Source organism: Aspergillus piperis (genome assembly GCF_003184755.1).
Source record: "Aspergillus piperis CBS 112811 unplaced genomic scaffold BO85scaffold_21, whole genome shotgun sequence".
In the NCBI taxonomy this organism is placed as follows: Eukaryota; Fungi; Ascomycota; class Eurotiomycetes; order Eurotiales; family Aspergillaceae; genus Aspergillus; species Aspergillus piperis.
In genome coordinates, this window is record NW_020291611.1 from 505,959 (window position 1) to 531,260 (window position 25,302).

The following is a 25,302-nucleotide window of genomic DNA, read 5'->3' on the forward strand; positions in this document are numbered from 1 at the left end:
AGACTCCCTCCATATTGTATCCAGGGAAATTAAAAACGGGCGCGCTGGCTTATTTCTCGGGTATGATGGGGAACCGTTTTGCCGGCCATGTTTTGGGTTCGGTTTGGGCCCCTGAAAGGCTGAAACCTGGAGCGACTGGCAAAAAAAGGTCGGGTCTGGTGTTCACGCTAAGGAAGAGATCGACTCGAGCCGTTCTCGTTTTTGTATAGGGTTCTTTTTCCCTTTTTTCTCGCCCCTCCAATCCTTATTTGCCCTGGGGGCTCCATGGCCATCACGCCGGCGCTCCACTCCGCATGAACCATCCTCCATTGGGCATTTAACCGTTGAACATTGTTCTGCCCATCCTAATCACCGTTGCTGAGGCGGTCGCTTTTAGCTGCAGCGGAGTAGTCCAACATCGACTCGGCCTGGCTCCCCTTTCTCCTGCCTCTTCCTCTTTATCTTTCGCACATCAATGGCTGCTTCCTGCCGTTGATGCCTCTGCCCCTCCATGGCTACTGTTGCGACTGCCTGTCGAGGACTTACCTGACAACAACGTGATGAGGGGGTGGTAAGTTCTGGCGGCCCCTGGTGCGAATCTTGTTTCTTTTCTTTCTTTCCTGGCCCAGTCTGTTGGGATGCTATTTGGGCGGCATGCGGCCGCTGCTTTTCGACCAAGCTAATGCAACCGTTTACGTTCAGTCTCACCTGCCGTCAACGCCATCTCAAATGTAATTCATTTTCCCCTGCAGAAACCCGGGTTTATCGGACGGGCATGGCCGGCTTTCCAGTTCAGCGCCTCTAACCGTGATATTCTAGGTGACAAGACGGGGTCCTCGTGCTTGCGATGTCAGCGATCGGGACGACAGTGTATCCCAGCTCCGACGAAGACGGAAGAGGTCACTTTCCGACACGGGCAAAATCCGTCGCTACGTCCAAAGGGCCCTCCCCGTTACGGAGAAAGCGACCTCGCGTTTCCTCCCGATCAGATATGGGTTGGGATGCCTGCGCAGGGTTGGTACTTCTGCAAGAACGAAGGTTTGAGACTTGCACTGATGACGGCTCCGTAGTCTCCTTCGAGGACGAAACAGATCGTACAGCGGCCGACTATCATGTTCTCCCGGTGAATCCCCCACCAGCATCCCGGAAAGACGCAGTCAAGCGTCAATCTCTAGCTTCTGTGGCAACTCCCACATCGTCGCATGCCCTCCAGCCTGTACTGTCCCCGAGTGACACCACTCCCACCACAGCCTTTCCGCCACAGCTCCTGGACCCAGTCAATCTACCTTTCGCATTTGATGAGCTCCGCGATCGACAGAAAGTCGCAAGTTTCAATGAGGCGTTCCTCCTTCGGCACTTCCGAAAAACGCTCGGCCCATGGGTGCTTTACCCCATTCTTCGATCACGATACGATTGGATTAAGGCTAATCGTCGCTTTCTAGTTGGATGTTTGCGATCATGAGAGACATTTCTCTTTGGATGTGGTGGAACGGGCACCTACGAATCCCCTTCTACTCTACGCATGTTTGGCTATAGCAGCCCGTCATCTCTCCCATACAAATCATAATATTCCCCCGAATACCGCAGATGGATATCATGAGCGGTGCATCGGGATACTCTTGCCTGTTCTGGAAAACAAAGAGATTGAGATCAGTATTGATATTCTTCTTGCTTCTACCGTGATATTGCGCTTCTTCGAGCAAATTTCCTGTGCGTTCCCGTTGGCAAAGCCCTCTAATCTGATTGAAGCCATCTAATACTTTGAGCAGCTCACAGCCCATCGAACGACCTTCAGCGTCATCTACTAGCCGGCTCAGTCTATATAAGTTCTCAGGTCGGATGTGCTACATCAGGCGGACTCGCAGAAGCTTCATTTTGGGTTTTCGTGATGCAAGATATCCAGTTTGCCTTGGCATACCAGAAACCACTGCGGTTGACACTGAGTCCATTCGGGGAGAGACTATACCTCTTATGGCAGCACGACTCATCTCAGAAAGATCGAGATTGGGCGCATAGAGCCATTTGGCTTCTTGCAGAGACGATCAATCACTGCTATGGGGTGCATGCATCGCTGGAGATGGAAGTGCTGGGTCGGAGTACCCTGAAACGAAGGATCCATACTTGGGACTTGGAAAAGCCGGATATTTTTCGACCACTGCATTACTCCGCTGCAGACCCAAGAATTGGCAGACCTTTTCCCGTGGTCTGGTTTACAAGGTCACTCCATGGTATGTACCCTTGGGAGTATCAGTGATCGGCCGTTGACGTTCCACTTAGCGATCGCAGTACAACATATTTGTATGGCGAAAGCTTTGATCCTGCAACAGGAACTCAGAACACTTTATTCGACGCCTAGTCCACAAGATATCCAGATGACCGAGGTACGCTGCCACAGACTGCAACTTTCAGGGGAAAGCCTAATTGGTGCTGTTCAGGGAAACATGACGCGGAGTCTAAGCATTTTGTTCGGAATTGCACTGTCGGTTGATGACGAGATATCTCTGCGCGTCATGGCATGCCACGCACTGTGCGCCTGTAAGTAATAATTTCCGCCCTGGCTGTGGCCCACCTGCTGGATATGGAAGCCCACTAACTGATCGATTGATCCACCAGGCGGCTCCTGGATTCGTGACCCTCTAGCGCAGACATGTTTGCTGGATCTTCTTCGGAGGACGGAAGCTGAGAATGGCTGGCCATGGTCATACATGGTCCAGAAGCTAACCCAAGAGTGGCGCTTGACCGTCAGGTAAAAGCTGTTTATCAGCGGACTCAGATCATTTTGTGCTGTTTCTCAACCGCGTCGTGATGATCATTCACTTTTTGGCAACCGACAAGTGCTTGACCACCACCAATTCTCCAGAGGTCTACCACACCTGACCGCTGTTTCTTGCTTTGTCCGATGCTCGCTACGAATCATGATCAGCAAGTGGGGAAAGGTCCAGCCAGTGCCGGAGTACGCCGGCTTGCAGACGCTGGCAGTCTGGCAGGCCGACCCGCAAGACAGCTGTTTCCTCGCTAATGCAGCCTCGGCCGAATGGAGTCGGCTCCTTTCGCACTTTATCACAATAGCGTGTGGGACCGGGGAGGAGGCTGTTGGGATTCTACCTCGCTTATTCGCCGTGGCGTGCTGAGTGAGTGGGTCTTATGACCATACCCACTGACTTGTGATAAGCCTCTTGAATGGGTAGTCTACTGCACGCGAACGGGTTGTTAATTTACCAGCATGGAAGTCTGATCCTCGACCCTGGATCACGACATGAGGAACATATATCCGAGCAGACCATCGGACAAAAACAAAAGTACTACTAGCTTAAGTAGTTTATGACATTTTCCTATGTATATAAATACCCAGAAGTGTACTCCAATAGTATAGATACACATGATAAAAAGATAATTAACCAAGAAGAGTAGGGATATCATTAACATATATATAAACAAATCCACCTCCCCAGAATGAAAGATATTTTACGGAACCACATCCAAAATCACACACATCAATAAAACCCCATGCCCATCCCCATACCCATCCCCCCATCCGCCTGAAACGGCAAATTCAGAATCTCATCACCCAGCATATTCCCCAACATGAACAAATTCTCGGGATCAAACCCCATCTGCACGCCCAACTCGGGAACAAACAACCCTTGTATCGTATTTCCTCCTCCCGCTCCTCCCGCACTAGTACCAGCACTAGCACTAGCACTAGCACTAGCACTACCAGCACCAGCACCAGAACCAGGAGTACTAACCACCATCCCATTCCCGTTACTCGCATTGTTCGGATCCGTTCCGAACCCTTGGACATCTTGGTATGAGGGACTGAAAGTAGGATAGAATTGGCGGGGTGGAGGGGGGTATTGTTGGACCCAGGTTGATGATGGTTGTTGTTGTTGTGGGTCGGTAGTTGAGTCGGTGGGGTGGGTGTGAGTGTGAGTGTGAGAATGAGGGACGGGGAGGTCAGATGATGATGATGATGGTGGGGATTGTTGGGGTTGGGTGGTGAGGAGGTCGGGGTATGTACTTGTGGTGGTGTTGGTGGTGGTGTTGGGTGTGTAGATTGGTCTATTGGTGGTGGATGTTGATTGGGTTTGGGTTGGGGATGGGTTGTTGGTTGTGGCTGTAGAGCGGGATTGAGGATCGCCCATGGCGACTTCGCTGAGGAGGTGGAGGGGGGTTTGGCCTTGAGTCTGGTTTTGTTTGTCTTGTTGGGGGGGTTGCTGGGTATGATGGGTTAGTGAGTGTTGAGTGTTGGTATATATAGGGATGGATATGTAGGATGGGGTAATCGAACCTGGAGTCGCTCTTCATCAGAGCACTTGTACAGTGATAATGCTTCCTTGAGGACAGGACCCTGGTCTTTACGTTTCATGAACCAGTTCCGGAGGAGAGTCAGGACAACGCTGAATTTAGCTGGGGTGCGACCGCCCGGGGTTTCGCCGGCTTTGGTGTAATGACGGATGACCTTGTCCAGGTAGTATTCTGTCTTGAGGCTGCTGAGGTCGATGACTTGGGCCATGCGGGTGTCTGGGCTGGAGACGATGGAGTAGATCTTGATGAGGGCGACGATGGCGAAGGAGGTTCGGGCCAGAGCGACGGTCGGGGTTAGGACGAGGTCCTTGGTTTCGATGGAGCAGATGGTGTCGATGGCGTCGTGGATGGAGGTCAGGCAGGTGCTGAGGGCGTTGATGTGAGCTGGGCTGGTGGGGCTGGCGAGATCGTCGTTGGCGGTTTTGGGATCGTCTCGGTGGAATTCTACGTGCATGGCGTTCTCGTGGAGGAAGAGGTTGATGATGCAGTCGGCTTGTTTCAAGATGGCTGGGGGTGTGGTTAGTAGGTAGGTAGGTAGGTAGCCGGGGAATTGGGATTGGGGGGTTGACGTACGGGAAAAGTGCTCTTGTGGAGTTTCTCGGCGCCATTGGTCCAGTTGTCTTTCAAGAACGCGGAGCGTGTAGAGGAACTTTGGGTCTGAGAAGGATGATACGGTAGGGGCGTCGTCGCTGGTGAATTGGACGGCTATATCTTCGAGGATATGGGCTAGCTTTGCCCATTGGATCATGCCTTTGTCGGATGGTAAGGCCTCTGGTGACTTTTCGAGTATTTCCACGCATTCATCCATATATGGCATCCATCGGACTAGATTCACGCGTCTCAAAGAGACGGCACACCTGTATGGCTGTTAGCGGCTAGTTGGCACGATGAGTAGGGGGGATTGAGAGACGAACTGCACGGCGACGAAATAACAAGCAAGCCAAGTTCGTCTCGCCTCGGCTGAATCCAGGTCTACAACGATAGATGACTTCTTCGAGATGAGCTCCTTGACTAGGGCGAACGGCTTGGACTTGGGGATCGCCTTCCGATTGAGACCCAGATCCATTGCGAGTGAGACAGCAATGTTTGACAACTGATAGAATTTGACCTCTTCAAAGTTGTCTGGTGGCGTGTACCAGTTGCAGCAGACTAGGATCGCCTGGACTAGATCCAGTGACTTTTCACCTTTCACGATAACTCGTTCGGCAAGCACTTTGTACAATTCATCCAGCAACGATAGCTGCAGGTGTGGTTGAATAGTACCGATCGCGGCTGCAACTATAGCGTGAAACAGCACCGGCTTCTTCTGCCGCACCTCATCCATTGTTGTGCCTGGTGGGAACACCACCATAGGTATGAGGGTGGCCATTCGATCGACGTACTTGGTGAATGCCTCCTGAGCCAGTGTCTCACTCACGACGCCTCGGTCAATCAGATCACCCCCGCCCTCGCTGGCCGTATCTTTCGGCTGTGTCTCCAAGCCGTATCCCATAGCCCGCCATTGTTTGAGAGCCTTATTGTACAATGACTGGTCGTCGCTAGGGCTCGAAGTGCGAGAAGACACCGGAGCAGTCTCTTTGATCTCCCCACTATGCCGCCGCTTGCTCCCCGCCGTGCTGGAAGGTGACCTCAAGGGTATCGATCCATTAGTAGAGGCATGCGCCGTGGATGAGAGCCAACGCCTTCCTGGGTGCTCCTCGCGCGGCGGCTCAAGAGCGGCGGGCGGCGGAAGAGGGTGCGGTTCGTGGCCCTGGGAGGCCTGCAAGCTTGCCGTCAAGGCATCAATCTTCCTCTCCAGCTCCGCCACGCGACTGTCGGTCTTCTTCTGGCGCTTGCGCGTGGGAACGGTCACGATACAGTTCCGGCCGGCCTTGGCGCATCGTTTACACGTGCCATTGGGATGGGTGAGATCGGGCTCGCATCGGACTTTGAGTTGACGGCATGCTTCGCAGGCGCGCGGACGTCGCAATTCGGCATACGGATCGTTTGGATCGACGGGGTCGAGTTGAGAGGAAGTGCTGGGCACCGAGCCAGGTTCAGGCCCGCTTCGGTATATAGATGGCGTCGACTGGGAGTGCGCGGCGCTGCCGTAGTAGCCGGGCCCACTTGCAGACGAGACGGCGGATCGCAGCTGGTCAGCGGGAGAGTAAGGGGACGGTGGTTCGGGGTAATCGCTGCGGCGTGCAAGAGTGGAGGGACCGGCGGCATTGGGGTCGGGATGTCTGGAAGAGACCGGGGGAGGGATATATTGACGACCGGCTGCGGTGCCGTCGGCAGGAGAGCTGTCACTGCCAGCACGCAGACGCGGATCGATCTCCATCGGTTTGCGGGGACTGGGTTTAAGGCACGTCAGCCTGGGTTGTACGACGGGTGGATGATGGTCGCCATGGCCAACGGAGAGCAATATCACGACCGGCAAGGATTTCCGATCGCTTGGCCGCGCGCGCGCGTTAATCCTAGAAGGGATAGTAGGGAGACCGAAATGAACATCAAGCTTACATTTTTAATTTGAGAGAAAAGAAGATGAGGGGGGAGGGAAAGGCACGACGCCAGACTCGCTTGGGAGGCTGCAGTTGGGCGAAGGTCGGAGAACCGGACGGTCGGTGACCGACAGCCGACCGTGGAGGCCTCAGGCGGGGGCGTGTTCAAGCCTTAAAAAAGGAGTCCCTCCAGGAGATGCTGGATCAGATGCATTAGATATCGGGAACCACGTTCGAAGAAGATGGTGCTTCACTGCCGGGTTTGATGCGACAGATTGTGCGAGGAGAAAGAGATGACAAGAAGAAGAAAGCAGAAAAGAGAGAAAACGCGGAGACGCGAAAAGACGAGCGAAGGAGCCTCAAGTGGAGGGGCGGCTTTCTGTCGCCTGCGATTTCTTGTTTCTACGTCTCTCTCCTAATCTGCCGCCAGACCATAAAATATAACTATACGAATGATTCCATAAAATCATCCATTTCGATTCATAATGGCCAGGAAGATCAAATTTCTTCTTTGACGCATATCCCATAATTATCTAGGCTCGAAATGATGGATGGATGACTCAACAACACCCTCAGGCTGCCATTCCTATCTATCGCTGCTTACGTGTGCACCAACGGCCATCTCATCCCCTTTTCGATCCATAAGTCAGTTACCCTTATCGGTCACGTCTCTGATCAATGAGTATGTAAAAGGTGTAGCATTCGTAAATGTCCAATGTCCGGGGGAAACAGCAGTCGCTCTAACTAAATGGCCAAGAACTCACGCGCCGAAGTAATTGCATCAAACATGAGGGGGAGATCAAGAACACCAACCAGAGAGAAACTCATCACTCTCTTCAACCAAACACAAGAACCCCAAGCTGCTTGACAGCTGCAAAACAAGTTAGAATGAGACAACAGACAACAGGGCCGGGACGCCGGCTCGGCGAAATAGTGCTGGGAAGAAGAACATTTGCCTCACCAAAGGAAAGAAAAACAAAGCCACCATCAGACCGACAAGAAGGCGGAAATCCAGCCGCAACCAAGCTTGCACAGTACAAAAAGAGGCCCCGCTATAAAACCACAAAACACCAACATGAAAGACATCAGGCTCGTTCAGGAGACTTTATGCACCGGGCACTCCTTCTTCCGCTCAAACCATTCAACGATGCATCGCTTGTGGAATTTGCACAGACACTCCAGCCGCACCAGCGACTGCCCAACCTCGTATTCTTCCATGCAAATGGTACACTCCTGTAACCCTCCATCCTGTCCCACGCAGTCCTTCTCCGTCGCCTTGAATACAACCAGACGAACGGGAACGGGTGACGACGCCGCTGGGCTACCGTTCTGCGGGGACATGCGACCCTGTCGACCATGGCTTTCAATACAGTCACGGATATGCGCCTCCCGACTAGTCTCGTCCCCGTTGTTGCCCAAAGGTGGAAGCTCTTGGTCACAGATCGGACAGAGATCGCGCTCTTCGACGTGAGGCCGCCGCCACGGCGCTACCCCGAGAGACGAAGATCGGGCTGTCGACGATACGGGCAATGAACTGGCACTCCCCGCACCCGGATACGGCAGCGGTCGAGAGGAGGCACTGGAACCCATGGAGATGGGATGGAAGCGGGAACTAGACAATGATCCGTAATCGATGGGCCTGGGCCGTTCCTGCAGCCGTGGAGCAAAGGCACCGCCCAATCCACCAAACGTGGTATAATCGCTTGAGCCTACAGTCCGTCGTCCTGGTCGTGAGGGAAATGTACCTGGCTGCTGCTGTCATCTTGTTAGTGGGGGGAAGATCATTCCGAGAAGGCAAACATTGAAACTCACCAGGCCTCCACTGTGGGTAATTTGATTAGCGGGCGATGACACGGAATGATAAGATCGATGTCCAGATTGACTGAATGAAGTAGGGTAAGCCCCCTGCCCTATGCCCGAACGTGAATCTGCTCCCCCGCGGCTCCGAACCGTCGCAAACCCACGAGGCGGGTCTGGGTTGGGATCTGGGACGCAGGGGTTACACAGCCGCACCTCCTCCCCGCCCCCCAGGGCCGGGTTGAGGGCAGTTGGGGAGGTGGCGGCGTCATCACCTTCCAAATCAATGACGGGAGCCGCGCGCGGGGGGATCAGAGAGGAGGATGCATAAGAACGATTGGGGTCGCGCACGATGAACTGTCGGGGAATAGTAATCCGGTGGGGGGAACATGACGCACACACGACCCGGCCACATTTACGGCAGTGATGCTTCCTGTACCAAAAGCTGAACGTTGTCCCGCAAATGGGACATTTCGTCACCTCCGCATCAGGCTGCCATTGCGGCCGTGTATACTCCACATAAGCACCAGTACCCGTCCGTGACCACGATCCTCGACGGTAGTTATCAGTCGAGCTAGATATACCCTGCGGCCGAGACTGCGGTGGGGGTGATGTTAGATCGATGGGATTGGCATATGACGAAGGAGGAGGATCCTGGGGCGTCTGCGTTTGCGTCTGCGTCTGCGTCTCGAACGAGGAAAACCGGGGAATAGGCCTGCTATCCATTGCTGCTGCTCGACTGCTACTGCTCGGCCCGGTTTCCGTCAACGGCTCGGGAACTGCACGCCTCGACCACGCATCCGCCTCCAGACTGACTATCCGTCGCTTACGATCCGACCCGCTGAGAGTGGATCGTCGTCTTTCAGTACGTCTATCTAGTGGAGGACCGGCCTCACTTGTCCGTAAATGCTCCGAGCTCGCATGAGCCCTGAGACCAGAAGAAGGCGGTGGGGCGGCGAAAGCGGCGGCTGCGGCTGCTGCTGCGGTGGTGGTGGTGGATGAAGCAGATCGGGAAGACGCCGGACTCGACAGGGACGACATGAACTGAGGGAAAGAAGCAGGCGTAGAAAAGGTCGATGCTGAAGCTGAATGTCTGCCGGACGCTGCAGAGGAGACTAATCTCCGCCGTTTGGACGACGGACCGTCATTGACTGAGTGGCGCGACGAGGCCAGGATTGGGGGAGGGATAAGGCAGACCCGCGTGTCCGGGTAGCGTGTAGCAGGCGTGAATGATGAAAGGGGAGAAGACTGATTCTGGGGTACAGTCTTCTACCTGAGGTGGAAAAAGAAGAAGGCAGATTAATTGGCAAGAAAAACAAAAAAGCAGATAGACAGTGGATGCAAAGGTTTGAAAAAAAGAAAATCAATCGAGAACGTTCGGACTTTTGGGCGTCGAAGGCAAATCTTCGGCCAGGAGGGGGGTCTCGTGACTCGGGCGATGAGAAGGAGAAGCACGCGCCCCGAACAAACACCAGCACCAGTTCCTCCCTGCTGACAACAATTTGATCAGGAAAGGGATGACCAACGCGGCTTGCGACAGGGACAAGAGCTTGCCATCCGCAAGAGTGAGAGTGTGTGTGAGGGCGTGATGGTCAGGCGCTTTGCCGCTGGCTGACGTTCAACAAGCCGAGGATTGGCCGCGGGGCAAAATGGCGGTCCGCGAGGTGAGCTCTTAAGTTAATTAGTACTTGCTCGATTCTTTGTCTCTTCTCGGTATCTGTGGGTGTGTCTGTGTGCCTCTTTTTTCATCAACCACGAGGCTCGCGCCGATTATTCCGATCAGGGGTGACCAGACTAGCCCAATTCCGTCAGAAGTATTTACTATCACTGTTTCTAGCCAGGTCTCGGAGAATCCAGGGACACCGTGCATATGGACTGACCATTGATCTGGTGGATCAACCAGCTCTGACAGTCAGGCCACCGGGGGATCTCTCCTCTCTTCAAGTAGAGATAGGCTGGTGCTCGGGTTATGCTGCCGTTGATGATTTCACATGTCTCGTATCTCAACACTTATCCTTTAACAATGGATTACAATCGCTCTATCCCCTAAGTATGGGTATAAATATTTCACTAGCATAGTTATTGCTAAATAGCATTATCAGCACTAATGTAAACGCCTATCCTCCATTCTCCGTTCAAATATAGTTAAATGAAAATATTGCCTAACAGTCCATACACGAAATGAATCCGCCAACCTATACAAGATGCGACGCTGGGATTGCAGAACACAAAAAGGCCGTACCCTTGCCGGAATGGCCGGGTTACAGGGGAAAGGGGTCGAAATCGTGGCTGCCGTAACTGCGGGCCACGATGCAAGAGCAGGGGAGGTTTAGACAGAAGATGGGGATATGAGACAAAGGTGGATACAAGAATGAGAAAAAGAGGAGGGAAAGAAAAGAAATAAAAGACACACGCTGGCCAGCAGAATGCTGCGGGATCCGGTTGCTTATTTAACGGAAATCCAAACCCATATATCACAAACTCCTTGCACATGATCCTTTTGTTGACGACACAGTGGGGAAAAGAAATTCGTCATCTCCACAGCAATGCCGATGGAAGATAGCTTCGCTTAATGCTTTCAGACTGACAAGGCTGCCTTCAGTGTGCCTCATCGTCGTGATGCGCTTCATCCACCAGTTCAGCGGCGCTGCCCGCAAACGATGGTTCATCCGGACTGGCTTCGTGGATATTATCTTGAGTGCGGTACTGTGCGACGTAACCCATACTGGATGGACGCTCAACACGTGTGCTTCCATCGTTTACCCGACGACTTGATGTGGTGGATGCGGTTGTGGAAGCAATGGAAAAATTGCGATCTCGGGAGGGCGAGCTGGTAGCAGTGAATGGTAACCGACCCGTGACTGAGGCCGACGGATGGAGTTGCCCGGGATTATGAACAGATGGTGCTCCGTGACCGGATTCCATTGATTGCAGGGCGGCGGTATCTGTCACCACAGAGAGAGGGTTTTGCGTCAAATCCAGCTCTTCCGGAGCCAGAGAACGTATAGAGCCCTGGCGTCCGGCACCCGGTCGAGACGGAGACTGAGAGCTATGCTGAGAACCCGCGCGACTCGGAAGCTCAATGTCGCCGCCCGTTTCTACCTTGGGCAGAACAGTCTGCGTCTCCGTAGACCGCTCGTTGTTTCCTTCACCGTCCGAATCACGGTATTGTGCATTGGCCTCCGAGGCCTCACGGTTCTGCTCTGCGGCAGCCTGCTCGTCAGGTTCGTCCCGGTAGGGTTCATGTTGGTCATGGAACTCTTCACTTTCGGGGAAGAGACCAGGTGGTGGTGCTCTGCTGCTGCGCACGACCTCGAAGCCTTTTCCTTTCTCCTTGGTTTTTCCACGGAACAGACTACGAAAGAAGCCGGTAGCAGAAGAAACCGGTCCGGTGGGATCGGCTGGACCAGTCTTCAATTTGCGAGTGCCCGATTGGGATAATGGCGGCCCCCGGACTCGGTAGTAGAAGTCAACTTCACGGACCGCGTAGTCCTTGCGTGACTGCCGGGGATCATCAAGGTCAAGGTCATCTTTTGGCGCCGGAATATACGCGGGAGTAGGCGTGCCCCTCCCAGAGACCGACGGCCCTTCGATAATGTCATCATCGATCTCCCCGTAACTTGAAGATCTGTGCGTGTGCCGCGATGCTCTGCCCTTCTCTCCGGCAGCTCCCATATCCACGACCTTCTTGCGAGGCCGCGGTGGCCGATAGTAAGGGTCATGCGGATGCATCGCAAAGACGGGACCGCTCTTCGGGGAGTTACTTCCTGGGGTTTGATACCCAGCAGCAAAGCCACCGGGTGTTGAGGGCGTAAAGAAACCGCTACTGTTGGCCCGACTGTGGTTTCCGCCATGCGCGCTGCCGGAATCAAAAATTGCACTAGCCCGCCCTTCACTTGCACCAGCACGGTTCAAAAGCATGGCTGAGCTTCCGGAAAGACTACGAGGTCTCGATCCGTCAAACTGAGATGACAGCCTGTCATCGGTGTGCGCTAGCATGGCAGCTTCAGATCCCATGCTTTGACGAGTGGCGACGCTTTGTCTGGGCACACGCCGTGACAGTTGCCGCATACCGAATACCTTAACCAGGCCACCGCGGGTAACACCTCCTTCGTAACCACCCGCACCGGCGAGTCGTGCAATGACTTCGATAAGGGTCTGCAGAGCGTTCAAAAAGAATCCGAATACCATGACAAGCGCATGAAGGAACAGAATGATATAGCCAATCCATCCTCGACCGGCCTGTGAGATGTTCAATGAAGGAACAAAAACGACGCTGAGCAAGATCGTCAGGAAGCGAACGATGGAGAAGCATGCGTGGTAGAGGTTCATCGACGTTGGCGACGGGAACGGTTTGAAAGCTATCAGTGTCAAAATCGACACCACCTCGCAGATAGCCAGTAGTACGATCTGGGCAATGCCGGAGGGCTGTAGCGCCCCAATTGCAATACCACGAACGAACGTAAGAAATATTGGCACCAAAGCGAAGGCAGCTGCATCGTCACAGAAAGTGTTGTAAAGCGGGCCGTAGAGTAGTACGGTCGAAAGATCGTCGAAAAGGTAGGACTTGGGCCGAGTGTTCGCAATGAGCCGCACTGTCCAAAGAGAGAAGGCTGCCAGGATCACTATGACCACAACTGCGAGTGCGACAGAATATGCCGGGGATTCGCTGGCAATAACCAACTGGAAAAAGGATATTGATAGGATCGGGAGCAGTAGAAAATTGAAGACGACGCGGACAATGTTCCCAACGGTGAAAGGCATGTTTTTAGATCGAAGGTCCTCCTCTGGATTATTGGCGATCTTGCGGGAGATTGAACGCAAGCCAAAAACCACCTGGATTAACAGCGTGACGACGACTAGAATTACCAGTAGCCAAACCATCATTCCCGGCCAAATATCACGCGCTGCAGGCATGCCGACATATTGATCCAGTCTGTCCAATCCGTAGGTAGCGTTGACGGCATACACACCGTCCTTGACGGGGTTTTGCTCATTTCCGGGATCCAGGAAACTCTGATTGAACATGAGTACGGACCAAGCAACCCGGCTTATCACAGGCTGATAGAAACCAGGGTAATTCAGGGTTAGAGAGCCGGTCAACACTGCAAACTGGATGTACTGTAGGCAGTCTCCAAATCCAGGCGTTACTAATCGAAGCACATCTTCGTCACGCCCATAATTACTAGTCCAGTGGAAGGGGTCCGTAGTACCCCATGGGCTATAGATCGCTGCCGTTACCGTGGCGATTCCGACCAGGACAAGAATGACGAGGGGAATATAAGCCAAGGTGCTTTTCAGAGACGACCCAAGATCGGGGGTGATTGCGACGGATATACAACCGAGCTTCGTGGCAGCAGCGTCGCCAGACTTGATCACGAGTCTTGACGACAAGGTCGAAAAGTAGTATGAGGAAAGCATATCGTGTTCAATCGAGAAGGCGCGCAAAGCGGACAAGTCCGACCTATACAGCGAGGATAATGTTAGCCAGTGCGCGATGACAGTATACAACAGCGCCGAAGAAAACGGGATTCCTTACGAGTTGACATAGAAAACGGGGCCCAGGGGGCAAGACCCCTGGAAGACCGAGTCGCAGAATCTCGACGGTTCATTGTAAGGAGAAAAGCTCAGAACGTCGATTGACGACAGAAGGGTGGAGTATTTGTTGTTGGCAGTATCCAGATCCACGATCTTTCCGACAGTGTCATTCGGGTTCGACCACTGGGGGTCATCCGGCGACGGATAAGTCTCCCCGTTCGCAGTTCCCGAGACGTTGCCATAGACTGATATGTTCAGAGGGTGAAGGGAGTCGTGCTGTTTGAAAACAACGGAGACATCGAATGGGACGAATTGCAGCTGTTGTGGTTCCGATTGAATCACAGCGGGTTCCAGGCAGTTCTCGAAGTCCAGTAACACCGCAGAGGCAGGAGGTATCCAAGATATCAACAACACAACCAGCATCAAGCTAATACCACTGACCCATGATCGATCTCTGCGCCATCGCCATCGCCGCGTCGTTTGCTGATCCTGCACGAACCCGAAACCTTGGATACCCTGTCTTCTGGTCCCGACAGCTGAACTCGCATCATGGTGCCATCTCGCGTTGCAACGTACAGACATTTCGGCCATCGACGGCGAACGGGATGACCTCCTCGGGGAGGTCAGTCCCCCCGTAAATGATTCAATCCACGTTGTCCAAGCAGTGTCGGAGAATGCCAATAAATCCAGGACCTCGGGTACCTGATCAGGCTCCAAGTATAGCGAGTGACGTTTCCCGGTCGAGATTCAGCGAATGAACGGTACGGTAGATAGGATTAAAAACGGGCGAGGTCGGCGAGGGAAGGGGAAGCTGAAGCTGGGATGAGGGAAATGGCAGGGTGGCTTGTGGATGATGGGCTATTCGAGAACAGGAGTGGATTACTCCTCGATCTCCCCCAGGTTGGTGATGTAGGGGATGCGCACCATCACTTCGGGGGTTGGCGGGGAGGGGAATAGGCCAGGCTCGGAAGGTGAGGCAGTAAACACGGGAAGTCAGCAGCAGCAGTTGGTTAGTGGAGAGAGAGAGTAGAACGAGTGGGAAGCCCGATACGATGGGCGGTTTAGACTTTGTGCAAGGAAAAGAAAGCACCACGCCTGTGAATCTGCGACAAGGCAAAAAAGGGAAGCAAGAAGGGAAAAGGGTTAAGGAAAATTAAGATAGTGAACAAGAAAGAAAAAGAAAAAAAAAAAAAAAAAAAAAAGTTGGCATGATTGGTATGCGAGGCCCCCCAGCTCGGGCTGAGCGAAAAGGCCCATCGATCCATCCACCATTAACGGGGGGGGTGGGCTTTGCTTTGCTTTGCTTGCCTGGCTGACTGACTTGACTGATTGACTGCGCCGCCATGTTTGTTCTCTTTGCTCTGTGGCAGCCGGGGCGCGACGGATTCAGTTTGGGGCGGTAGCACTGCTAGTAGTTAGTTTCCTAGTGGTGGGTGGCAGTGAGTGAGTCCAGTGGGTGGTGGCTTCTAAACTTGGCAACGCTAATCCTGAGGAACCAAGTCCCAAAGTCAGCCAAAAAGGCAACCCACCCATTCATCCACTACTTACTAGTTATCCGCACGCAGAACCTGGTCTACCGGCCGGAGGAGTACGTCTCTTTTTTTTTTGGTTAGTGAGTATCATCTGACTGCTAGTTGGATAATCGCTAGTATTGTACAGTTAGTAGTTGGTAGCTACGGAGTATCTACAAGCTGCTAACCCCAAAAGAGGCTCATGCTGAAAGGTTGTCTCACCCCTCAGTCACTAAAATTACTCCAAGTATCATGGTCCACGAATTACTTGACAACTATTATTATGTGTCGTTCATTCAGATTTGCTAATACCGCCTATTTTGCGCTTCCTTGTTTCGCAGCCACACCGTGGGCTCGGATCAACCTAGCTTAGCTACTGATTAAGTTAGGTATTGCTTAGGAATGGATGATGAGATGGCATCAGCCCCATGAAGGACCAAATGATTCGGGGCGGTGGAATATGACGGGCGGACAAAAGGTCGAATCCGGAAACAGAGCTGGGGAGCTGTGTCGGCTTTTTCCTGACTGATGGCCCATATTCGTGTAACATCCCATTCACTCACTTATCGTCAAAGCCAGGGAAGAAGGAAAGCCGGAAAAGGCTAGGATCCCTTACTTGTCACTGCCGATTCAATGCCAATACAACCCTCTGGTTGCTTCCCCTTCCATACTGCACCTATTGATGAATTCGATCCCCCAGTAGTATCCGACCACAACAATTGAAATAATTCCTTTGCTGGTTTCGTCTGTCCGAATTATGGGACTTCAGTTCCCATGGGCTCTCACTGAGACTTCAGCTTCTAGACCTTTCTACTATGTGGGCTGCCAATGAGCCAAGACACTGAGAACCCGAGACAGTCGAACAATGTAGCCCTATACAACCGATGTACATGATGACAGGTGGGGATCCGGGCGTCGGGATTCAGCCATGTCCCAGATTAGTGCACAATTTCGCCACTGAGAATTGCACTAGTTAGCCGTTCATCTAGATGAGTAAGGAAAGGACTACCTTTAGTTAGTCAACTACTGCCTGGTTAGCAAGTATCACTTCGGACGATAACACGTACGTAGTAGTATAGATAGCCATAGAGTGGAAAGAATAGCTGCTGCCATCCGGAAAAGGATAGTTTGATTAGCTCGCACTTTAAAGCTAGAGTGAGAACCCAGCAAACTGCCATTAATACTCGGGATAGTCTGAAGCAGTCCACAGCCAAGTTTTCTCCCAACTCTCAATGATCATCTTCGATGTACGGGTGTGTCTATGGATCTCAAATCATTGGGTAAGCTATCGACGGTTGATCCCTGTGACCGGTCCTTGCATCTCCCGGAGGCTGTGCCACCGAAGGAATCAATGGCTAGCAGCACAGTGATATCGCTCTGCACTGGTATAGATCTGTTCGTTTATTCCCTTTCTCAAAAGCACGCGTAGTCTTCCCCATTTTGTAGCTATTAAGGGGCGGGAAGAGGCCAGGAAAAATAAAATGTAGTTGCCTAACCGCGGTAGAACTGCCTCCCTTGTGGTGAACAGTTGACACGTTTCGCCAAAGCTTAGCACGAGTATGGTCAGTGGAGAGAGCGTCAGCAAGAATTCTTTTCAAGCCGAACTAGAACGTTAGCAATCCTAGCTAAATCGCTGGGCTGGTATTAAGTTGAAGACATGTGTTGCGCGAAGTACGTGAAGTGGAGCGCGTCACCAAATTCATGCTTCTTAGAGGGGAAAATCGCAAAAAGGGGAGCAACTGGTTGGTATGTGGGGAGGGGGGAGTAAACATCCCACTCCGAACTATCTATATTTTCGCCCCCTCCAAAAATCTATATCTCTGAAAGAATTAAGTGACTTACTCAGTCATGAGAGGTCGTACTATACTTGTGAACTACCAGACTTATAATCAGGGTATCAAATTGAGTTGCGATAAGCTGGAGCAGCGAAGGCTCCGGAATTGTAGAAAAATTCCTGACCAATCTGAGAGGTGCAACAATTATAGGATTCATGTACTACTCGGATGCTTCCCAGTCTATATCCACGAACTGCGTGCTACAGTAGTAGTGTCTAGTAAGGTTGCATTGGAAGATTTTAGTCTGCTACCTTATTTTCTAACAAAACAGTACAAAGCGTCACGTTCTTGAGCCGATAATTGGTCGATAAGGTCGATAGATCTCCCCAATCTCGACTAGTAATGACTAAGTAAGTCATTCCCTGGCAGCCCGTGATGTTGTACGACTGGTCGCCATGCACGGCTACATACATGCATGCGAGGTGTTGGCCGGCATCGATGAAAACGGAAAGCCGAGGCTTGGGCCCCAGCCCAGCACAACTACTTACTACAAAGTACTTACTACTACTTACTCGATCTGAGGGTCTACATCAGAACGTATGGGCGAAGTTGTAACTACTAGGCTCATATCAATATATTTCGGTTGTCTACTTCGGAGTGGTAGCAATTAGGGAGGATGCGCTGTAGTATCAACATAAAAGTGGCATACTAGGAAAATCAAAAGGAACAGGTTCGATTCGTATATAGACTTGAGCTGCTAGTTTAATTTGCTATAATGTTTTAGATTATTTTTATATTGTTCGGAGACATACTCGATACATCAAGAATACTCCAGAGTGGAGACTTGGGATAGTTGCTAAGTTCAAAGATGATGCCAATCCGGCAAATGTCATTACCGTTCATGTCTCTGAATTTGGTTCCCTACCGAGTACTACCATTTTTTTTCTATAGTATTTTAACTAGTTATATCACTGGTCAATCGCTTAGTCGTACGTAGTATTACTCCGTTGTACTAACTACTATATAGTAGTAGTAGGGGCGGAGTACCTAGCAGAAGCGAGCTCTCAGCGCCAAGAAGTCGATGGGGGCGCGGAAAATAGTGCTGTCAAGCTTTCATCGTTGTAGGATGTTGTTCCAAGTAAATAGGTTCATTAGTTGACTAGTGGATGGTGTTGACCCATAATCTGCGACGGCTGGGTAGTTGCCGCCCTGAACATCAGTCCCTACGATGAAGCTCATTCGTTGATGTGCCTGAGCGGCAAAAAATTGCTCAAATAATTGGCTTTGCTTTGATCGACCGAGGGACTCTCAGGGACTGGGGATAGCGCGACGGACCTCCGTAGCGAAGACGGGAAATGATTGACCGGAAATGAGATCATTAAATTCCCCCCTTAGGTGAGGGTCCTCAATCTCCAATTCTCTAGGCAGTAGTGATTATATGATACTTGTGACTCTGTCAATGGTCTGTGTAGCTTCGAGGGAGGAAGCAGTTGCGATTTTACGAGGATATTCTATGGGACCATCAGTATAACTATGTAAGTATGAAATGCATGCTGGCACGAATTTCATACCAGACAAACAATGCTTATACGTGCGGCATTTGAATTACTTGGCAGTCCTGCATGTCCAGTGAGCTGATCGCATACTTGTTAGGGTCCTATGGGCACCCGCCCCTGTTATCTACATGCAGACAAGAAGTACAATTGCCATCCATGTAGGGTTAAATTGGTGGTCAGAAAAGAAAAGCTCCGTCTGTGTAATTGATGAACGACACTATTCGAGTCTTCTAGCTGGGAGTTTCAGTTTTGCCACCGACAGCTGCAAGGTTGAGAAAACCAGCTCAGCAGATGTCGGGGAAAATATTGTACATTAAGTAACTACTTCTCGATCACCCTTTCTTATGGGCTATCGACTTCAACAGTGCTGTGGTGATGCCCTTTTCTCACCACCACCACCAGCACCACCAACCCCCTAGCAGCGGGAGGCACCTACCTATCTAACAATCTACTTAACTCTTGTCCGGCTTTTCCCAAAACCCTCCCTCAGGCAGACTAAGCGTGCAAGGTTCGCCGGGGGCTCGTCAGCGGCCCACCGAGCAATCAGCAGCCTCACCAAAAGGGGACTAGGGGCGCGCGGGGCCAATCCCGAGAGGGACTAGGGCCGTTTCAAGCTGAGGGTCGGGGCCAGCCAACGGAACGCACTGGGGGTGTGGGCTCCAATCACACATGCCACACCAGATTGATCGGTTTCTCTGATAACAGGGGGTTGTGTTTCTATTCGCTTTGATTCATCTCCAGTCCACGTCAGTTTCAACCTGCGGTTTGGGTTGTGCTTCCCTCGGGCAGTTAATAATAGCAGTGATCTTGGGATGATTTTACCGCCAATGTCTGTCGACGGAGTATCTTCCTGGCTCGATGATGCTAAAAACAGCCCTCGGCTGGGATCGAGCATTCTCTTACCCGGATGGCTTGCAAAGGAAAATAGCCGACCGGAGAGGCGGTGCACAAGAATGTTGCCAGTATTTCCCAAATAATATTGAGAGGACCCAGTTGTGGCCCCTGCAGTTTTAACGGATAGATAGCTGTTGACCTGCCATTCCTTTCCTGCTTTTATGCCCCGATTCCTGGTCCCCACGTGATCGACTAGTCAATGGTTCGCTGCTTCGTCTCACATACAGTACTACTGGCTGGCTGATTTATTTACTTACTTCCGTCCTTGGGAGGAATGAGTACTAGTATAGTCTGGTATAGTAGTACGTAGTAGTAACCATTCGCCCCCATCACTGTGGCATTCGTAAGCCCCAAGAATAAGACAGAGGCAGAGGGAGAGAGAATGGAAGGCAAAAAAATAGAAAGAAAAAGAGAAGTCAAGCATCCATTGTCAACGTTTATTTGACAGTCTAGAACGGAAGAACCCATACAACCTCCAAAAAGGGCGGGTACCGACCACGTTGGCCGGGATTCCTGATTGTAGTAGCCCAAGGATTGGTGAGGTGGATTGAAGAATCGCAACCAGTGGAACAAAACCACTGCGGAGATCCTCCCTCTCCCTAGCCTGCCTGAGGTACCCGTCCCTCGGTCGGAGAGAGGTTTAATAGCACGGGGTCGTACCATCACTCGTCCACATGTTCCTGATTGTTTGTGATCTTCTTTTTTTCCCCTTCTTTCTCTCTCTCTCTCTCTCTTCTCCCCCTTTCCTTCCCTCTGCTTTGACTGCTCTGTCCGTGGCTGGAGCATTGCTCTCCCCTCCCTATCTCGCAACTAGCTGCTGGAACAGCTTTAGTCCCTACCCCATCTCTCCCTTGCTACAATCAACCCCCCCGTCTCTTCTGCGGAGTACAACAACCGGGCGGGCTGAGCTATAGTTCCCTACTATCGCCCATCGCCTTCAGAAGCTGCGAAGCGCCGAGCCCACTCGCGCTGGCGTTTACAGATACACCACTCTACCTTGGAGTTCATTGGTTAGTTTGGCTACTGCCTTATGCCCCTCTATCTAACCCCTGAAGCTTCCAAGCTCAGATACTAGATACTTACTAGCTTCCCCCTTTGTTGCAGCGCCGTTCCTGAATGGTCATTTAATTGATTGGTTTTGGTAGATCGCTCGTCTCCGAGTCCCACCAGACAGCGCAGGTAATCGCACCGGTCCTGCTAGCAGTGTCATACAATCGGCCCCGTTTACTTGGGTAATTGCTCTGCACACGCCCACTTCTGGTGTTTGTTATCCGCTAGCTTGTTCTTTCTCACGCCGCGCGTCTCTGTCGCATATTGAGCCTTGTGTGCGAACACTAAGAAGTTCGAGCGAGTCAATTGTCCCACCAACCGCCACTTCCCCCCTTCCTACTTCGGTACCCGAGATTCTGTCTTGCCTTGACGACTGCCATTACTTACGCGCGACAAGGTGTATTCGATTACGCTGCGTATTTACACTTACCGAGCTGTCAACAATAGTCCTGCTTTTGTCGATCTTCCACCTGCGCACACGCACCTGCGAGATTGGCGGAGAATACGGACGGACAGGCGCCGCATATACTTCATCAACCCATCCTGAATTTCCTGCGATGCTCAATAGCAGGCCGTATCGTATCTCGGAAACGTACCTACTTTGAAATCCACCGATATGTCTACATCCACTGAGGATCCCTTTGCCTTCATCGCGAACGAACAGAAGCCCGCGCCGGCCAAGAAGCCGCATTGGAGAGATAAACTGTTCTCAAAGGACAAGCGGGCCAAGGGCTCTACGGATCAGCAGATAGAGGCTTTCCTCGCACCTACTCGCTCGAAATCCGTATCCTACGGAGCGAGTCAGACTACGCCTCCGCGATTGGATGCCACCCAAAAATGGCCGTCTGCCCACGATGTCCTCAATGCGGCTTCGTTGAACCCTGCCCTTCATGATGCTCCCCCGCCCGTGGACTTTACGAAACCACCCTTCAAGAGTCGTCGCAAGGGGTTGACGGTCAAGTTCAGTGCCCATACTCCCGAACTGATTGGAGAAGGGGGTGATGAGACTGACAAGCCGACAATTGAGATCTCCTTATGTCGTAATAACCAGAATAGCTACAGTCCCAGTATGGTGGATGACTTGGGTGACCGCCAGCCAAAGCTTCCTCAACTTCGCCTGGACACTTCGCTTGGTGACTTGGGCGCCCCGGCGCCGCAGCAGAGAGATGCGCAGAAGGGGACACGTATAGAGGATTGGAAGCCGCTGTTGCTACAGAACCCTCAGGACGCTGATTTCCTGATGACATTGAACCTGGGAGAAAGAGGTTCCCGCTTATCATTCCGTGCTTCACCTGAGTCCCATTCGTTTGCCCAACGGATACGAGACAAGATGCAAGCTGAGGAGGGACGTGCTTTGCAGCACCGAATGCCAGATCCACCCTCCCCTGCAGATGAAGCAGGGGTACAAAGTCCGGCGGAGGCCGTACCTGACAGCCCTAGTTCAACCTATGAGACGCCTCCCCTTTCGGAGACAGAGCCCAGCCCGCCAGAGAACCCGTTTCGAGAACCCCAAGTCCCTCCTCACATCGATCGTAGTCCAGTTGATCGCAGCCCTGAAACCCCGGTCCTCCCTTCGATCCTCTCTCCTGGCGGAAGTACCCAAAGCCTTTCTCCTCCAAAGCGGCAGATCATACCCAAGATGGCGGAACAACCTGACGCCCCCTCTCCTCCAGCCAGCAGGGATAACCGCGATACCTCCCGGAATCCTCAGGCTCCCAAGTTTACATTGCGGTCTGTTGCTAACCAACTGGGTGACACGGCTTTCACTGATCTGAAAGCGTACATGGCGCAGTTTAAAGGCTTGATCCAAGCCTCTGCGGAGGAAGCCAGACCCATACAGGACACCTCTCTGTCCGAATGGGTGAGAGCTGAAGTGTGGTGGTTTCTGCGGGGAAAGAAACGGCTTGAAGTTTATGCACGGTCACGCCCCTCCAGCTCTGGCACACGATCACCCCTTCTCAGCTCTACAGAAAGCGCGAAGCAAGCCATCGTGGATCTTGCTAAGGCCTTATGGATCAATGAATATGTCGTCCCACAACATGATGAGGTGACCCGCTATGGCGCAAGGAGTATTGATGCTGTGATTGCGGTAGCCAACACGACCGGGAACGCACAATTGGCCGATCTCCTTACCCTACACCAGGCGATTATGAACCATTCTCGCTCATTAGCCATGTCCATCAAGCGAAACAACATCCTTGTGGCTATTGCATCCCAGGGTGATTCCGCCATACCAGTTGACACTAGTGTTTGGATGCGGTATCCATCTTTCGCTCTGGACGTGGCTGCGGTCCTCTCGGGTACCGTAACAAGCTCGCTACTGGCGGACACGGCAGGAAAGGGGCCTTCCTTTGTGCAAACAATGCCACTCAGTGATACTAGTCGCTATTTTAGCTACGGGACCATGTTTGTGAATGTTCTCGTCAGCTCCAATGAAGATGACATGCCGAAACTGTCTATGCCATGCGCATTGTCCATAATACGTGATCGTGCTGACTGGTATGTCTTCGCCGCGATAACCAGCCAGAATGAACTTGTCAATGTTATGATCCAGTCGGATAAGAAAAAGGGCCCTACATGGGACAGCGTGGACTGGCTAGTCCGGTCACATTCGATAAGGGTGAAGCTGCCGCGTGGATTTGTGTTGGAGGTCGCGTTCCAGGAGGATGACTTCAAGAATATCTGGAACATTGTCCAGTACACCCGCAAGACCGAAGCAAGCCTGCAGGCTGAGTCGGGTGAAACAGTAATTTTCGAGAACACTCTCAAGTCATTCCAGTATATGGACCCTGGAACGCCAAAAGCCTTCCCAGCCGATCCCATTGAGCGGTGTCGGCTTCGACTCTTCGAAAAGACCATCACTCTGACTGAGGGCACTGGCAGTAGAATTGTGCATCAAGGATTTCGTCTTGCGGTACTCACAAGCCCAAAGGTCAAGACTCTTAGCAGTGTGCGTCATACCATTGGGTCCGGCGCACCAGTTGTTTTCGGTCTGCTCCGAGGTGAGGATGGAGCACCAGCCCTTCTACTCAAGGTCAAGGAGGAAGGAAGGACCCGGTCTATGGTGATGACGTTCTATGAATCGGAGGATCGCACAAACATGCATTCCTTGCTTCTGGGTATTCAGCCTAAGGGAAACGAGGTTAAGTCACCTGAGATCCCAATCCGTGCATACACCGTCCAACAGCCTGCCGATCGTAACACAGGGCAGCCAGCAAAGGATCATCTTCAATTTCCTGCCGGTACAGTCTCGATCATTGACCGTGAGCACACACATGTTGAGCATGGGTACGGCCCGACGGTGCTATCCGAGAATCTACGTGCTTTCATCGCAACCGAATGGGGGTCTGTCACGGATCGGATCAATCTCGGTATGCTTTCCAGATCATTATTGAGAACTTCGCTAACAATATCCTAGGGCCCGGTGAGCTGAAACTGGGACTTGATGTCAACAATCGGACGGGGCTTAGCCTGTACCGACCTGGGCAGAAGGACTGGACTGTGTCCGTTGCTGAGAATCTAGTACTACCAGAGATGCCAGATAAGATAACAGATTTCTTGAAAATCGCCACGGCTAAACCAATGATCCGACGATTCGACTTTGCATCTGTACAAGGTAATATACAATGCTCTTTATATCGGCCTGAAACGACTTACTGATATGCCTCTCAGATCTTCATATGTTCGAACGAGCTGTGACGGGCTACCAGGTGCTTTTTGACAGGTATGCATAAGCCAGATTTGTTGAAAGGGACCATAACTAATACTGGGAATGTAGTGTGGCTACCTCGTTCGCCATCTCACGACGCCGGATGGTTGTCCCGATCACTAAGAAGTGGGAATCCAGCCTAGCTCGAATCCAAGTGATTAAGCGCGACAGAATTGTGCAACTGGTAGTCTTCTTCAGTGACTTCCATCATGGAAAGTGCATGAACTTCGTTCTCAAAGGCACCGACACCCTGGAAAGCTTCGGGAAAGCTGGCAAGTTTGGGGTTCGGATTGTGGATGCCAAATTTGCTCTGCCGAAGACTGAAGATGACCCGGCATCGGACTTTGTATCTCTGGATTCTCCGGATTACCCAATGGAGCACGACGACATTTCAATTGCTTTTGACTCTGAAGCAGGTATGCCGAGTGACCCCTTGCTATTGCGCATGTCTGGTGTTGATACTGATATCCTATAGATCGGACGAATTTCCATGCGTCTGTGCCCGGATCAGTCCGTGAGCCGTCGAGGATGAGCTCTCTGCGTCGTTAGGCTTAATCTGAGTCCGACTGTCACTGGTTTTGCAGTATCCGTTTCCTACTTGTGCACTCATCCATTCATCCATCATCACCTTGCCCACCAGTCGGCCTACGCGTCACGTGCCGGTTATCCGATGCGGAGCAGCCTCTCCCCCTCTTCGGCTCCCCT

General features: G+C 52.1%; 6 protein-coding genes across 6 annotated transcripts; 2 read left to right on the forward strand and 4 right to left on the reverse strand.

Annotated features, from left to right (window-relative positions):
* Positions 1 to 544: 544 nt before the first annotated feature.
* Positions 545 to 3,110, forward strand: BO85DRAFT_428638 (Zn(II)2Cys6 transcription factor; the record flags this gene model as incomplete). The annotated part of the gene is made up of 9 exons (XM_025658211.1): positions 545 to 710; positions 799 to 993; positions 1,050 to 1,360; positions 1,422 to 1,689; positions 1,749 to 2,207; positions 2,257 to 2,360; positions 2,415 to 2,514; positions 2,593 to 2,725; positions 2,903 to 3,110. The coding sequence occupies exons 1-9, from the start codon at positions 662 to 664 to the stop codon at positions 3,108 to 3,110; spliced, it is 1,827 nt and encodes a 608-aa protein (XP_025511890.1). The 5' UTR covers positions 545 to 661.
* Positions 3,111 to 3,312: 202 nt separating this feature from the next.
* On the reverse strand, positions 3,313 to 6,853 carry BO85DRAFT_452815 (putative C6 transcription factor (War1)). The gene is made up of 5 exons (XM_025660911.1): positions 6,787 to 6,853; positions 5,202 to 6,719; positions 4,861 to 5,144; positions 4,271 to 4,794; positions 3,313 to 4,196 (listed from the first exon to the last, which is right to left on the reverse strand). The coding sequence occupies exons 2-5, from the start codon at positions 6,605 to 6,607 to the stop codon at positions 3,474 to 3,476; spliced, it is 2,937 nt and encodes a 978-aa protein (XP_025511891.1). The 5' UTR covers positions 6,608 to 6,719; positions 6,787 to 6,853; the 3' UTR covers positions 3,313 to 3,473.
* A 726-nt stretch (positions 6,854 to 7,579) lies between these two features.
* BO85DRAFT_148291 (phosphatidylinositol-3-phosphate-binding ubiquitin-protein ligase) lies at positions 7,580 to 9,925 on the reverse strand. The gene is made up of 2 exons (XM_025654126.1): positions 8,580 to 9,925; positions 7,580 to 8,522 (listed from the first exon to the last, which is right to left on the reverse strand). Exons 1-2 carry the CDS (start codon positions 9,603 to 9,605, stop codon positions 7,863 to 7,865), a joined length of 1,686 nt encoding a protein of 561 aa, XP_025511892.1. The 5' UTR covers positions 9,606 to 9,925; the 3' UTR covers positions 7,580 to 7,862.
* Positions 9,926 to 10,572: 647 nt separating this feature from the next.
* On the reverse strand, positions 10,573 to 11,179 carry BO85DRAFT_148341 (uncharacterized protein). The gene has a single exon (XM_025654127.1). It carries the CDS (start codon positions 11,055 to 11,057, stop codon positions 10,710 to 10,712), a length of 348 nt encoding a protein of 115 aa, XP_025511893.1. The 5' UTR covers positions 11,058 to 11,179; the 3' UTR covers positions 10,573 to 10,709.
* On the reverse strand, positions 10,799 to 14,928 carry BO85DRAFT_148176 (uncharacterized protein). Its single transcript, XM_025654124.1, has 2 exons — positions 14,104 to 14,928; positions 10,799 to 14,028 (listed from the first exon to the last, which is right to left on the reverse strand). The coding sequence occupies exons 1-2, from the start codon at positions 14,691 to 14,693 to the stop codon at positions 11,163 to 11,165; spliced, it is 3,456 nt and encodes a 1,151-aa protein (XP_025511894.1). The 5' UTR covers positions 14,694 to 14,928; the 3' UTR covers positions 10,799 to 11,162.
* A 6,204-nt stretch (positions 14,929 to 21,132) lies between these two features.
* Positions 21,133 to 25,281, forward strand: BO85DRAFT_148626 (uncharacterized protein). Its single transcript, XM_025654129.1, has 5 exons — positions 21,133 to 24,259; positions 24,307 to 24,504; positions 24,561 to 24,612; positions 24,667 to 25,013; positions 25,073 to 25,281. Exons 1-5 carry the CDS (start codon positions 21,505 to 21,507, stop codon positions 25,144 to 25,146), a joined length of 3,426 nt encoding a protein of 1,141 aa, XP_025511895.1. The 5' UTR covers positions 21,133 to 21,504; the 3' UTR covers positions 25,147 to 25,281.
* Positions 25,282 to 25,302: the final 21 nt, after the last annotated feature.

Coding starts and splice junctions, on each gene's coding strand:
- BO85DRAFT_452815 (XM_025660911.1), bottom strand. CDS start 6,607: ATGGAGATCGATCCGCGTCTGCGTGCTGGCAGTGACAGCTCTCCTGCC. Junction 4,795..4,860: donor TCCACAAGAGCACTTTTCCC/GTACGTCAACCC, acceptor CCACACCCCCAG/CCATCTTGAAACAAGCCGAC. Junction 4,197..4,270: donor CTGATGAAGAGCGACTCCAG/GTTCGATTACCC, acceptor CATCATACCCAG/CAACCCCCCCAACAAGACAA.
- BO85DRAFT_148291 (XM_025654126.1), bottom strand. CDS start 9,605: ATGTCGTCCCTGTCGAGTCCGGCGTCTTCCCGATCTGCTTCATCCACC. Junction 8,523..8,579: donor TTACCCACAGTGGAGGCCTG/GTGAGTTTCAAT, acceptor ACAAGATGACAG/CAGCAGCCAGGTACATTTCC.
- BO85DRAFT_148341 (XM_025654127.1), bottom strand. CDS start 11,057: ATGTGCAAGGAGTTTGTGATATATGGGTTTGGATTTCCGTTAAATAAG.
- BO85DRAFT_148176 (XM_025654124.1), bottom strand. CDS start 14,693: ATGGCCGAAATGTCTGTACGTTGCAACGCGAGATGGCACCATGATGCG. Junction 14,029..14,103: donor CCCGTTTTCTATGTCAACTC/GTAAGGAATCCC, acceptor CTCGCTGTATAG/GTCGGACTTGTCCGCTTTGC.
- BO85DRAFT_148626 (XM_025654129.1), top strand. CDS start 21,505: ATGTCTACATCCACTGAGGATCCCTTTGCCTTCATCGCGAACGAACAG. Junction 24,505..24,560: donor CGACTTTGCATCTGTACAAG/GTAATATACAAT, acceptor TATGCCTCTCAG/ATCTTCATATGTTCGAACGA. Junction 25,014..25,072: donor TGCTTTTGACTCTGAAGCAG/GTATGCCGAGTG, acceptor GATATCCTATAG/ATCGGACGAATTTCCATGCG.